Source organism: Haliotis rubra, unplaced genomic scaffold, assembly GCF_003918875.1.
Source record: "Haliotis rubra isolate DU_JTF1 unplaced genomic scaffold, ASM391887v1 Scf62, whole genome shotgun sequence".
Lineage (NCBI taxonomy): Eukaryota > Metazoa > Mollusca > Gastropoda > Lepetellida > Haliotidae > Haliotis > Haliotis rubra.
The window spans coordinates 1,272,802-1,285,902 of NW_025767324.1; the positions used below are offsets into that span (position 1 = coordinate 1,272,802).

At 41.3% G+C, this 13,101-nt stretch overlaps 1 protein-coding gene across 1 annotated transcript; it reads right to left on the reverse strand.

Moving 5' to 3' along the window:
- Positions 1 to 3,067: 3,067 nt before the first annotated feature.
- On the reverse strand, positions 3,068 to 12,509 carry LOC124256131 (uncharacterized protein C56G2.4-like). Its single transcript, XM_046690086.1, has 9 exons — positions 12,355 to 12,509; positions 9,263 to 9,523; positions 8,436 to 8,671; positions 7,459 to 7,642; positions 6,896 to 7,000; positions 6,328 to 6,474; positions 5,544 to 5,668; positions 4,046 to 4,307; positions 3,068 to 3,620 (listed from the first exon to the last, which is right to left on the reverse strand). The coding sequence occupies exons 1-6, from the start codon at positions 12,401 to 12,403 to the stop codon at positions 6,425 to 6,427; spliced, it is 885 nt and encodes a 294-aa protein (XP_046546042.1). The 5' UTR covers positions 12,404 to 12,509; the 3' UTR covers positions 3,068 to 3,620; positions 4,046 to 4,307; positions 5,544 to 5,668; positions 6,328 to 6,424.
- Positions 12,510 to 13,101: the final 592 nt, after the last annotated feature.

A 13,101-nucleotide genomic window follows, 5' to 3' on the forward strand; every position in this document is an offset into this window, starting at 1 on the left:
AGTGGTTGAACAGACCCCTGTTCAATTCACCACACGGGTGCATGCCCAATGCTGGGCCTCGTTCCTCAAAGCGATCGTAGCGCTAAGATGATCGTAACTCCCATACTTTAACATAGACTTACAACTGTCGTAGCGCTACGATCGTTTTGAGGAACGGGGCCCAGGTGTCCAGCGATGTTGCTAGAATATTGCTAAAACGGGAGTAAAACCACACTCACTCATGCTGATTCAGGGCGCTGGAATAGCCAAGTGGTTAAAGCTTGTACTGGTTATGCCAAGTGTACAGGGTTTCCTAGCCATAGAATATTGCTAAAACTGGCATATAACAATACCGACTCGCTCCCTATTGACTTGTTTGGCCAACCATGTTTAGAGGGATGATCAGTCAAGGTTCTGATACAGATTAAGTACAGTATTTCCTTGTCTTTATTCTTTGTTCTCTGTTGCAGATGTCCCCCTTCATCCAATGTGTTCGCCTCATGTCAAGTGCTCCTGTGACAGACTCCGTCAGGTTTGCATCCAACCTTGAGCTTCGCAGCATCCGTAGCAATGAAACACTCTCAAGGTCAAGGCCACTGGTAGTCCTGGTGGGTTGGATGATGGCGAAGAAGCGTCATCTGGATAAATATGGAAATTTATATCTGAGCAAAGGATTTGACGTACTAAGTGTTCAAGTTCCTCCTAGCAAAGTGATCCAGCCAAAGAAGGCCCAGATTGTCATCCAAAAGGTTATTGATATTCTGGATGATGGCAGCAGACGTGATAAGCCACTCATGATCCATGGGTTCTCTGTTGGGGGATATCTCTGTGGCGAGATGCTGGTCACTCTGAGGGACCAGGCAGCAAGGTACGGAAATATTCGAGATCGACTTATGGGTCAGATTTATGACAGCCCTGTTGATTTTGAAGGTGTTCCAAGAGGATTTGCTTATGTCGTTGGCTTTCAGTTTTTCTCGAGCCATATTTTGCTTATTTATTGATGTCATTTTATAGACATTTTAATGTCTATCAACGTATTTTAGCATCTTGGCAAGAGTGGTCTCCCTTTCATTACAGGTTTCCCCTGGAAGGCCATCCATTGTTTCCCATTGTGTGTGAATTAGAGACGTTTGATGGTAATCAGCTATGTTTATTCGAGACATAAAGGGACATTCTCAGTCCTATTTTAACCACAACCCTGTGTGTCAATAAAGTGGGCATAATTTATAGGGACAAATAAAGCTCGAGTAAGAGGTGCAGAACAATGTATGCTTAGATTTGTATGTAAGATTGTTCATGTTCCACAGCCTTAACACCTCAACCCTGCACCTTGCTTCAATATCAGGCAATGCTTCCACAAGGGTCATGAACATTGTTAGTGGACAGTTTGTTTTTTGACCTTCTGAAGCGAAAGATAATATCAGAATCTGGAATACACAAGAATAGATTCACCCCAAATTCGATTCCCCACTTGGTAACAATGTCTGAAGCCCATTTCTGGTGTTCCCCTATTGCTTGAATATTGCTAAAAGTGGCGTAAAACCATACTCCCTCACTTCTCTAGGTACATTCTTGTGGTTTGACTACAACTATAGTCTGTTTGCAGTGAAAACGTACCGATGAATTTCACTTTAAACAAAAAAGTAAATCACATAAAGTGAAATTAGGATTGCGAATCCTCATGATTTTCCCTTTCCAATTGAACTTTTAAATCTCAGAATTTTATTCAACTTAGGATAAAAGTTGTTTAACAAACGATCATATTTTCAAATCGCTATTATTGGTTTGTAATACAAGGGGGTACGCGCAGTAGTTGGAATAGTGAAACAAATGCACGTGCGGTCCGTGATGAGCGTTAACTTAGACTACGGTAGAAACCAACCCTTGTTCTCGGGGTTTCATTTAAAGTCCATACCCCCTTGTAATACATACCAATAATAGCAATTTGAAACTATGATCGTTTGTTTAACAACTTTTATCCTAAGTAGAATAAAATTCTGAGATTTTAATGTTGAATTGGCAAGGTAAAGTTATGAGGATTCGCAATCTTGATTTCACATTATTTGATTTACTTTTTTGTTTAAAGTGAAATTCATTGGTACGTTTTCACTGCAAACAGACTATACACTTGTGTGATATCGAAGATATATTTATCAGACCTAATAGTTAAAGTGTACAGATGCCTTTACTCTTTCAGGAAATTTAGTGCCATGCCACTGGTAAAGATTGTCACTCTGTATTTAACAGTGTGTTTCAGGTACATGTATATTCAGTACCTGAAAAATATGTTGTTTTCTTTCTGTTTGTGGAAGTTTGTAAGAATGATAATATGTAAGAATAGTCCTTGTCATGTCTCTTATTTTGAAGTTGCTGATATGCAAATATTGATATCTGGTGGGCTGCATTATTGATGTGTTCCTATTTGATACCTGATCAATATGACCTTGTCTGACCTTGAATTTATGTACATATTGATGAATACACGTGATCCCGTCTTATTGTCACTAATGATAAATAAAGTGTGATTATAAAACAGCTCTCTGTTAAATTGTTATTTTACCGAAATCTTGTTATTTATCATTATTCCATGTTCTTGATTTAATAGAAGGATAGATGTGAGATATTGTAATGAAACAATGTATGGCGTGCCCAGGGGTTGCTACTCTGCCAAATTAGAGCCTTTAACGATTGTGCTCCTTGGTAATCTGTACCCGTGAATATCCCGGTTAGAATTGGTCTTCAGTAACCCATGCTTGTCGTAAGAGGCGACTAACGGGATCGGGTGATCTGACTCGCTGACTTGGTTGACACGTTTCATCGTATCCCAATTGCGTAGATCGATGCTGATGCTGTTGATCACTGGATTGTCTGGTCCAAACTCGACTATTTACAGACCGCCGCCATATAGCTGGAATATTGCTGAGTGCGGCGTTAAACAACAAACCAACCTTGGTAATCTGAAGTTCCAGGTTAGAGCTAAGGAAGCATCACCCTTACAGCTAGCATCTCAACTACTGTGAAACAAAATCACGAAACTGTACTAAGAAAGTGTAATCCCAAAATATAATATATGTTACAAACGCACGAATGTAAGAAAAATAATTTATTTACAAAAACTTTTCACAATAGTGAAGATGTATATTGGGTTTCAACTGTGTGATGTTGAAAAGTTAACAAAGGATTTTAATCAAGTAATCTGTTGGATTCGATCCAGCGGATCCAGTAACAACAAGGGAAGTAATTCCGCCATGACATCACCATCCACCCCACCCCGAGTGCTTCCGTATCACAATAGCATACCAGTTCTGCAGTGTTGTAAGGCTCAAACAATAATCTGCGTATTTCTGGTTGCGCATTGCCTAACAAACACAAATGGTGATCATTTCCGTTTTGTCATGTATGCTACCATCACTGTCAGGAGTGAAACAAAGATGGCGGATGATGTCATTTTCTCTGAACCGGAAGTCGGACACGGATCAGCGTAGCCGGATGTGTCTTTGCATGCGTCGTCCTTGCTTTGGAGTTTAGCCACAGAGTAGGACATAAACTGTTGATAGGTGTCGGGAACAATCTTTAGATACCTCAAACCGACGAGGGATAGTTGGTTATCACGAATAAAATCTCCGGCCTGAAATTTGCACCTGTCGCAAAGAAAAGAAATATATTTGAGAGTGAAAAAATGAATAACACGTAAGTGGAGATTGAGTGTCCTTAAGAGATAACAGGAAATTTGCTGAATTCATTAACTACATGACCCCAGTAAATGCTAGAAAATTAATTACAGTCACAGTCTTTGATATTCACGTCAGCTCTAGAGTGATCGGACCGAGTTAGAAGTGGTCTTCAACAAACCATGCGACTAAAGGGATCGGGTGGTCAGGCTCGCTGCTCATTATGTCAATCACTGGATTGTCTAGTCCAGAGTCGAACATTTACAGACCGCGGTCATATAGTTGGAATAGTGCAGCATTAAACAACAAACTACAACGATCGAGTCTGGACCAGACAAATCTATGTTTGTCACCATTAGCCACGGTTCATTCAAATTCATGTCATACAAACTCACCTGTTCAAAACAAATTCATGACAACCGTCTCCAGCATATGATTTAACGGAGGAAACGTTTACAGGAGTCGTCTGTTCAAACAAGGCAAACAGGTAGAGCGTATTCAATCTTGAAGTCATGGGCAATAGCCAGTCATACACAACGTCACCGGAAGTGACGTTAGTACCCCGGATGTTGATGATCATCCAATGAACATACGAGTTCTGTTTGGTCATGTTGAGTTCAGGGTTAGCGTCATACATCATCAGCGTGTACTTCTTGCCTGAAACAAACCAATAACGGCAGGTTAAAAATGGGGAAAGCACATTTTCAGGCATATGGAGGGAATTGATTGTATTGAAACAGTTGATACTTTGGCCGCACATAAATTGTCAAATGCAGAAATGTTAGAAAATGTTGGTTCACATAGTAAAATAGGGACACTGCGCCATCTTGAGTGAGTGAGTGAAAGAGTTTAGTTTTACGCCACTTTTAGCAATATTCCAGCAATATCTTGGCGGGGGACACCAGATATGGCCTTCACACATTGCACCCATGTGGGGAATCGAACCCGGATCTTCGATATGACGAGCGAACGCTTTAACCACTAGGTGTCAGCTTGATGTGGGACCAGTTCCAGAAGTGATATAGCGTAGGGTCTCCTGGCTCTCAGGCCAATCTCTCAACCTGTTCCGTACAGTTTGACCGGATATCCTCTGAAGTGCAGGCACTGCTGTCACCCGTGGCAGTACGACCACGAAAATGTAGTGCCCGGATGTACCGATCTTGGGCTGCAGTGGTGACTCAAAGTCTGCCTGTATGGGGACGGTCATTTGCTATACCTGTTTGGTTGTAACGAGCTGCAAGCCGTGATATCGTGCTCAGACTAACATTCAGACGCCTGGCAAAAGGAGATTGGTAATCTCCAGCGTGCATTCTTTCAAGACGTGGCGTAATGATTTGACATTGAAACTCCTTCAAAACGAGAGTAATCTGGATTTTTATAGCCAGACAGTGCATGCTTTTTGCTGCACAATTTCAACGGGAAGGTGATTTTTGTTGCGCTGTGACGATGCGGTTTTAATCCTTGTAAGAAATCTCATCAAAATCAACATTTTGAGGTGAGGTCGATTTTCTACTTGTGCAATTGTGTAAAATCATGTTATCAACACTTTTGTTGCATCGAACACAATAGGTAATATAATAGATTTTTAAAAATACAAAACACCTATGCGTTTTTTTTCGGGGATAGTATATTTAGTACAGGTACACCAGCTACGTTTTGGAATTTCATTTTGTAGTCTTCCGTCGACTGTTTTCAGCCCGGTAACATTTTTTGTAAGGCTTGTTATTTTTTAGTCAAATCCTATTTTTGAATGTATGTTTTCTGACAGTTTGTATTTAAAAATAGAAATAATTAAAATAATTGATTTCTCAAGCGCCTAGTATCCATCAACAGGTGCTCACTGGTTCTATGACAAAGTTAAAACCATCTTCACAGCCAATCAGGGTGAGGTACCTTTGAGCGTGTCCGCAGGTGCTTGAAGGATCTCCGTAGGGACGAGGTTAATATTCGGGGTGTTTCGAGTCTCCACGGTTTCGAGAGTGCCGGAGTTCCTATAATCCAAAGACACGTTGACCGCGCTGGAAAGTAGAGAAAGATGACCACATAACAGACGTTGGTTATCAAACAATAATTAATGAACATACTATGAACACAGTAAAACAGTACTTTCTCGCAATGCCACCTAGGGTTGCATTTTGACAAGATATTATTTCAGGTACAGCCACAAAACGGGAAGGCGTACATAATATAGCCTAATCATTTAGAGGAGAATACATTTTGCAGCAGTGTATTTTGGTGGCAGACAAGAAGTTCTTTTGATAAAAAGTCAGAATAATTTTTTTCTCTAGCATTTACTTGTATCATATGTCTCTAGCATTTACTTGTATCATATGTCTATTTCGATAAAACACCCCAATCCACCCCAGAAGTACGTTGGTAGCTCGAAAATATAAATTCAACTTTAAACCTTTCTTCCCACAAATACCAGTATTAAATACTATACGGTTCTTAAATATACAAAGCACCTGCATAAATTGTATACACACACTCGTACGGATCTCTTTTCAGCATGGATTGTATTCAGTTTTGAATTCACCCTCAATCACTTTTTACTCATCTACGTTTTGTAGAGGGTAATTGTCTCGGCCTATAATGGAGCAGAGGCCAGCAGGGACTAGAGGCCGTGTTTCTGACCTTGTTTGGTACAACAATACAATGACAATATCAAGGAACGTACCCCTTGCTTCCCTCCTTGCAGCAAGCTTCATACGTTATTGGAGAGGCGGTGAACGTGACGTCAAGTGATATACGGAGGTCGAAAGGGTTTTACGGCGTTAGGTAAGTGACGGCAAGCCCCCTCGCTGTTGAATGTAGTCGCCTAGCCCTGCAAATGAGAGAAGGGGAGTCTGCATAGGAACCATAACTATTTATTCCGTTCGCATCATGTGGCTGATGTGAAACATGAACTATTTTTATAAGCTGGATCTGACGCTATTTTTTCTGGACATGACTTGAAGAAAGGTGACGTCGGATTGGGTCGTGATGTGAAACATGAACTATTTGTGTGTGTGTGTGTGTGTGAAGAAAGGTGACGTCGGATTGGGTCGTGTGCGTGCGTGTGTGTGTGTGTGTGAGAGAGAGAGAGAGAGAGACATAGTATACTGACTGAGTTAACCAGTCTTAGTTTTATACCCTTAAAGCCCAGTGCAAGGCAGAGCATTAACAAGAACATCCGACCTTCTGCTTTTGAGCAGACGCTAGAACAGGTCTAAAACATGTACACACCTAGTGTTGAAGCAACTTACATTGTCCATAGTAGTGAGGGCATCTGTTGTGAAACTTCATTCCACGGACAAGCACTGCAGCGTATTCGTCATTGGTTACCTTGACGACGTTCAAGCCATACGAACCTGCACAGACAATATGTAACACAACACATAAACACTTAAAGTTTGAATATAAATATAAGTTAAAAACAAATAAAAAATCCATGTACAATAAATCTTCACAGTAATGTCGGGAGTGGTCTATAATTGAGTTCCAGTCTACATACTACTCAACTTTTGCAACAGACACAGACACGTAGGTATTATTTCAAAACGTTACACTTTTCCAAAACATGATCTAATATGTTTCAGTTTGTAAAAAATATTTTTTTAAACAAATTAGCAAATTACAAAATGTACAGTTAACCAGCTCCATCTCCATTATTTAGTGTCCGATGTTGTCACTGGCCTCAGAGGAAAACAACTGACCATCTCACGAACATCACGGCAGTATGTAAAGCAATCAGTTCCTGGCCTGGCAAACTACTCGCCCATAGTATCTATACCAAAGACCACAGCATTGGTCTAGCTTCTGTTCTCACCTGTAAGGTTGAAGCGGGACACCATCATGTCGAGGTACATGCTGCCACCATTGGCTGATGTCTGGTTGTTGAAGAACGCCGTGACGACAGCAGCGTTCAGAGACGTCGGCTGTTTGAACACGATCCAGACGTAAGGGTTTGTGCGATCCACAGGACTCGCTGGACCAAAGTAAGACTTGATTGTCTGGGGGAGAAAAAGAAATCATGATAATCTGCAGTTTAACGTGAATACATTTTCAAGACCCGACATGTATATTAGTTGGTTGGTTGGTCTATTGTTTAACGCCGCACTCAGCAATATTCGAGCTTTATGGCAGCGGTCTGTAAATAATCGAGTTTGGGCCAGACAATCCAGTGATCAACATCATGACCAGACAAATCTACGCAATTGGGATACGATGACATGTGTCAAGTCAGCGAGACTGACCACCCGATTCCGTTAGTCGCCTCTTACGACAAGCATGGGTTGCTGAAGATCAGTTCTAACCTCTATCTTCAAGGGTTAAAAATGTATGACATTTCCGACCACCTGGTGTCATCACTGTTTGATAATGATTCATGAACCTGATAAAGTCGTAATGCTCTTTTAGCAGTGATTTCTTGTGAATATAAAAAGTCGCTTGTATTAAAGCGCTGGGATATTCTGCTAAATTATAGTCCAATAGTTCGATACCAGCATAGCGAAGAGTGAGTGAGTGAGTTGGGTTTTACTCCGCTTTTAGCATTATTCCAGCAATATCACGGCGGGGGACACCAGAAATGGGCTTCACACATTGCACCCATGTGGGGAATCGAAACCGTGCCTTCGGCGCGACAAGCGTGCACTTTAACCACTACCCCAACGCCCCTCATAACAAAGAACATTCGGGCTCCAGATGGTTATGTGATTACCCATCCGGCTACTAGATCAATGCAATGTGCCCTAAGTTAGTTCTGTGACGCCATACATGCGTGTATCTGACCAAGATGCAACATACCTCTCCTCCCTGCAGTCGTCCCCCTGCGACATTGACGTACAAGGCATGCGTGTAGAAAATACCGGCGTCATACAACACTACAGTGTAAAGTGCATCGTCATCCGCCTCCCATGTCACTTCCGGCTGCTCACGCAGGTCGAATGGGTTGTACACGTTGTCGTCGAGAGGGTCGATGGTGAAGGTACGTTTTGTCGTCATTGGTACCGTCACTTTTCTTCCACAGCCTTCGTATGTACCTGCAGAATCAAATATTTGCTCGAGTAATGTAATTATTAATTATCGTAAACCCTCCTTACCTTGGGACCCGTGTAGTTCCTGGTAAGATTTGATCTTCAGTAACCTATGCTTGTCGTAAGAGGCAACTAACGCGTTAACGGGATCGGATGGTCAGGCTCGCTGTCTTGGTAGACACATGTCATCGTATCCCAATTGCGTAGATCGATGCTCATGCTGTTGATCACTGAATTATCTGGTCCAGACTCAATTATTTACAGACCGCCACCATGTAGCTGGAACATTGCTGAGTGCGGTGTAAAACTAAATCACTCACTCCTTACCTTGGGCAGAATATTTTTCTCGTAAGATAGTTTTAAACTACAGTCTAATGTATCTTACCATTACTGGACCCGACTGGCCTAGCGGTGTCAATCATCCTAATTGCCTATGAAGAGTGCTGCCCCTTAACAGTGCCAGGATTCTCTGGTCGTTGTGTTGGTCCTGATTTGCTCGATTATGTTTATAGTTCAACTTGGTACAAGTGGTACCTTATTCTGGGATTAAAACCAAAATATCTTGGTGTCAGAAGTACTACCGTTGACGACGCTTACCTGGAGATGTAGTGTACGTGACGTTGACGACGAATGAGAAACCGTTGGCGTCGGTGGCGGCGTCTCCCAGCAGTCGAGTAAGGAGGGAAGTGCGGGAGGGTTTAGCGTTCATACACCTCAAGGTGTTTTGCAAATCAGCGGGGCAGGCCGTCGTATATGCCGTCCCAAACCAGTAGGCTGAAGTGTTGGTATAGAGGGACGTAACGGCCGCCTTGCATGGCGCATCATGGTCGACACTGCAGACTGTCTGGGAAGTAATGCCTGTAGGAACATATGAAGTGGTTTATTATATTTGTGTTGTTATGGCATTGTAACGATAAATTCGCCTTGTCTGTATTCTTTCACATCATCATGTAGTCCTATAATCCTTCAACCCCAGTGTCTAATATCCACATCATCAAATAGTGACAGTATCATACACATTTTATGTTACACCCACATCGTCATAAATAAACATCACACAATCACATCATCATCATACATTCTTATTATCATCATACATTCATATAATCATACATTCACATTATCATCATACATTCGCATTATCATCATACATTCACATCATCATACATTCACATTATTATTCATTCACATCATCACACATTCACATCATCACCATACATTCCCATTATCATCATACATTCACATCATCATGCATTCACGTCATCATCATACATTCACATTATTATCACACTTGATCAGTATACATTCACATTATCAGCATACACTAACGGTATTATCATAAATATAATTATAATACATTCGTATCATCCCTCATCATTAACACTGCGTCATGCGTATATATTCATGTTAATCATAGTTTGTTCATTTTCAATGATGTTCCAACAATTTTCCAAAAGGTGACTTTGCTCCATGTCACTTTCCCTGAAAAATTGCATATGAAAGACCGTTACAAGCGCAACACACGCTGTCAATACTTTTGTTTAGCGGTAGCTCAACAGGACACGGTCGTCTGGGATCTTATTTTAATGTTCAGAACAACTGTATCAGGTAAATATATTACCGGGAACAGGATCAACCTATATCCTGGTGTGATTCCTGTAACAAGACAGTCAGTGACCTGTAACAACCTGTAACAGTTTTTTCCGACACCCATCGCGTGCAGGGACATGCGGATATTACTGCAGTGATGAGATGCAATAACGCACATGGCCGACCGCCAACCGGATGTGGCTATCTGGTGACAAAGCGTCGCTTCCTGTTGTCAATGATATCCGCCTTACTATGGCCGTCATCAACAGACGGAACAATCGACATGTTCAACAAGTGCACATTCATGACGACGTCGTCCGGGCTGCCTAGGAGGCCGGTGGTCATGTTGGGGTCACTCCAGACTCGATTATTTACTGACCGCCGCCATATAGCTGGAATATTACTGCTGAGTGCGGCGTAAAACTAAACTCACTCACTCATAAACTGTTGATATGATCGTAATGTTCTGATAACGGTGCACTAATAAACGACATAAGGGACGGAATATTTTCGAAGAAGACTTAAGTCTGAATTTTGAATTTGAAAGAACACTCAGCAAAATGCATTTCCTCAAATAAACTAAAATCGAATTTAAACTCAAACTTTGTGGACAATTTGTGTTCGTTAGACATGTTACTTAGGTTGTTTGGGTTCTTTGGTTTAAGAATTGCAAGTGAGCTGTTTTACATTCTCACACTCAGTTTTAAATTTGAGTAAAAACTTCAGTTTGTTTCGAGAAATCGGGGCTTGCGGGTTTAAAATTTCTAAGAATCGAAGGTGACTGACATATTCTAAGTCATAGTGATATTTATACGAAATATGTACTGTAAGAAATACTCACATATCAAAACGGATAAACCTAAAAAATCTCTAATTACGAAAATAGAAATATAACAAATGAAAACGATATTTCTTTTCCCTTGAGGACCTGGGGCGTATGGTGTTTATTTGACAGAGGAGGGAACGTAGCACAGCTTTTGTTCTGTTGTATTACTTTTAAACAACAGTTTCAGAAGAAATTCAAAATTATACTTTAATCATGGCAATATTTGTGATTATTTTCATTCCTCGTGAGGGGCAGTGGGGCAATAATTAAAGTGTCCGCTCGTCATGCCGGAGACCCGGGTTTTATTCTCCACACGGGTACAATGTGTGAAGCACATTTCTGGTGTCCCACGTCGCGATAGTGCTGGAATATTGCTAAAAGGGGTATAATACCATACTATCATGATGATGAAAATAATGTACAATGATTTGAAAGTCGTATTCGAAACTGCTCGAACTTTAAGGGATTACCGCCATATAGCTGGAATATTGCTGAGTGCGGCGTAAACCTAAACTCACACACTCACATTCAGGGATTACAAGTTGTAAGGTATAAAATTATAGGTAGTTCAGTTATTAGGACATTTACGAGTCGTACATTGTTTCATTTCTGTATTTTTAAGTCTGATATAACAGTCGGAGAGTGAAGAAGAGAGTGAACGACACTTCGCCAGTAACACCGCCATAACTCAACAGTAACCTTGCGTGTTACACCAAACATAATGAACATGGGTCACGTATGAAGACAACAAACATCAAAAGAAACGAAGCAACAGTGAACGTCCTTCCCTTCGTTGTCATCGACGTGACGGATGGTACACTGTATACCACATTTCATGTTTAGGTGAAGAAAAACGATAGATTCAAATTTCCAAATTTATCTCTTTTAGATGCCGTAGTGAGTGAGTGAATTTAGTTTTACGCCGCTTTTAGCAATATTCCAGCAATATCACGGCGGGGGACACCAGAAATGGGCTTCACACATTGTACTCACGTGGGGAATCGAACCCGGGTCTTCGGCGTGACGAGCGAACGCTTTAACGACGAGGCTACCCCACCGCCCCTTGAGATGTCATAACAAGTATTCACACCCACAAATTGGTGATTAAAATGGACCAAGAACGCATCATGGCACGGTGATTAACACACTAATAAGGGGAACAAAATACTAGAATAGTTACTAGATAGAAAACAAATGTAGGTGCATTTAAACCTTAAAATACTACGGTGTGCATGGTATTATAAAGCACAATGTCTGTTAGAAATTGACTTACCGCGAAACACGACAATTTGAAGAACAACAATGACCAGCAGAGGAGCCATAGTAAAGCTTGAAAGGTAGTGTACCTTCAGGACAGATAGGTGCTGTTGGCGAGGAAGTACGCCTTATATACCTGGGGACATATCGTTCATTGTGATAATTCGGAGAAACCCGGATCTCCCAGATCGCATTTCGTAAGTGTTTATGATTACAGAAGCTCTGCCTGAAGACCAGGATATAAGTCAATGTGAATGTCATTGAAAAGTGACGACAGTGACTTAAAAATATTTAAGTGGTCACCCCTGGCTGATTTGGCCAGTCATTGTGACCCAGTGGAATTACACAGAAAATCCCCGCATATTTCCTACCGGTATCACAGGCCGCTGTCGGCGAAAATATCAGGTCATAGAAGACGTTTGTACGTGTAACGCCCATTTAAAAAATATAACTGATAATTTCGCAATCGAAATCATCCTTAATTTCCCAATGCATTATATTTCCATGATAATTGTGAAGCATTCCATTGCCCATCTTGAACCTTTATTACGACGTGAAATGATAAAAAGTTTTCTTATCTCAGTTTTCCCGGCGCTGTGGTAATAATATATACCATGGTGTAATAAAACATACATTCTCTTACCCTTCCAAATTCATTACAATCCCACATGCACCCGGGATTCGAACCCACTAGAGAGTCAGGCACCTAATCGCTAGCACACAAAGTCAGCCGCCTAACCCGCTCAGCCACCGCGACTTCCAC

What these genes read in the sequence shown, in the direction of transcription:
- LOC124256131 (XM_046690086.1), bottom strand. Translation starts at nt 12,403, where the DNA reads ATGGCTCCTCTGCTGGTCATTGTTGTTCTTCAAATTGTCGTGTTTCGC. An exon ending in CACGTACACTACATCTCCAG is followed by an intron (nt 8,672 to 9,262) that starts GTAAGCGTCGTC and finishes TTGATTCTGCAG; the next exon opens with GTACATACGAAGGCTGTGGA. An exon ending in CCCTCACTACTATGGACAAT is followed by an intron (nt 6,475 to 6,895) that starts GTAAGTTGCTTC and finishes TCTCATTTGCAG; the next exon opens with GGCTAGGCGACTACATTCAA.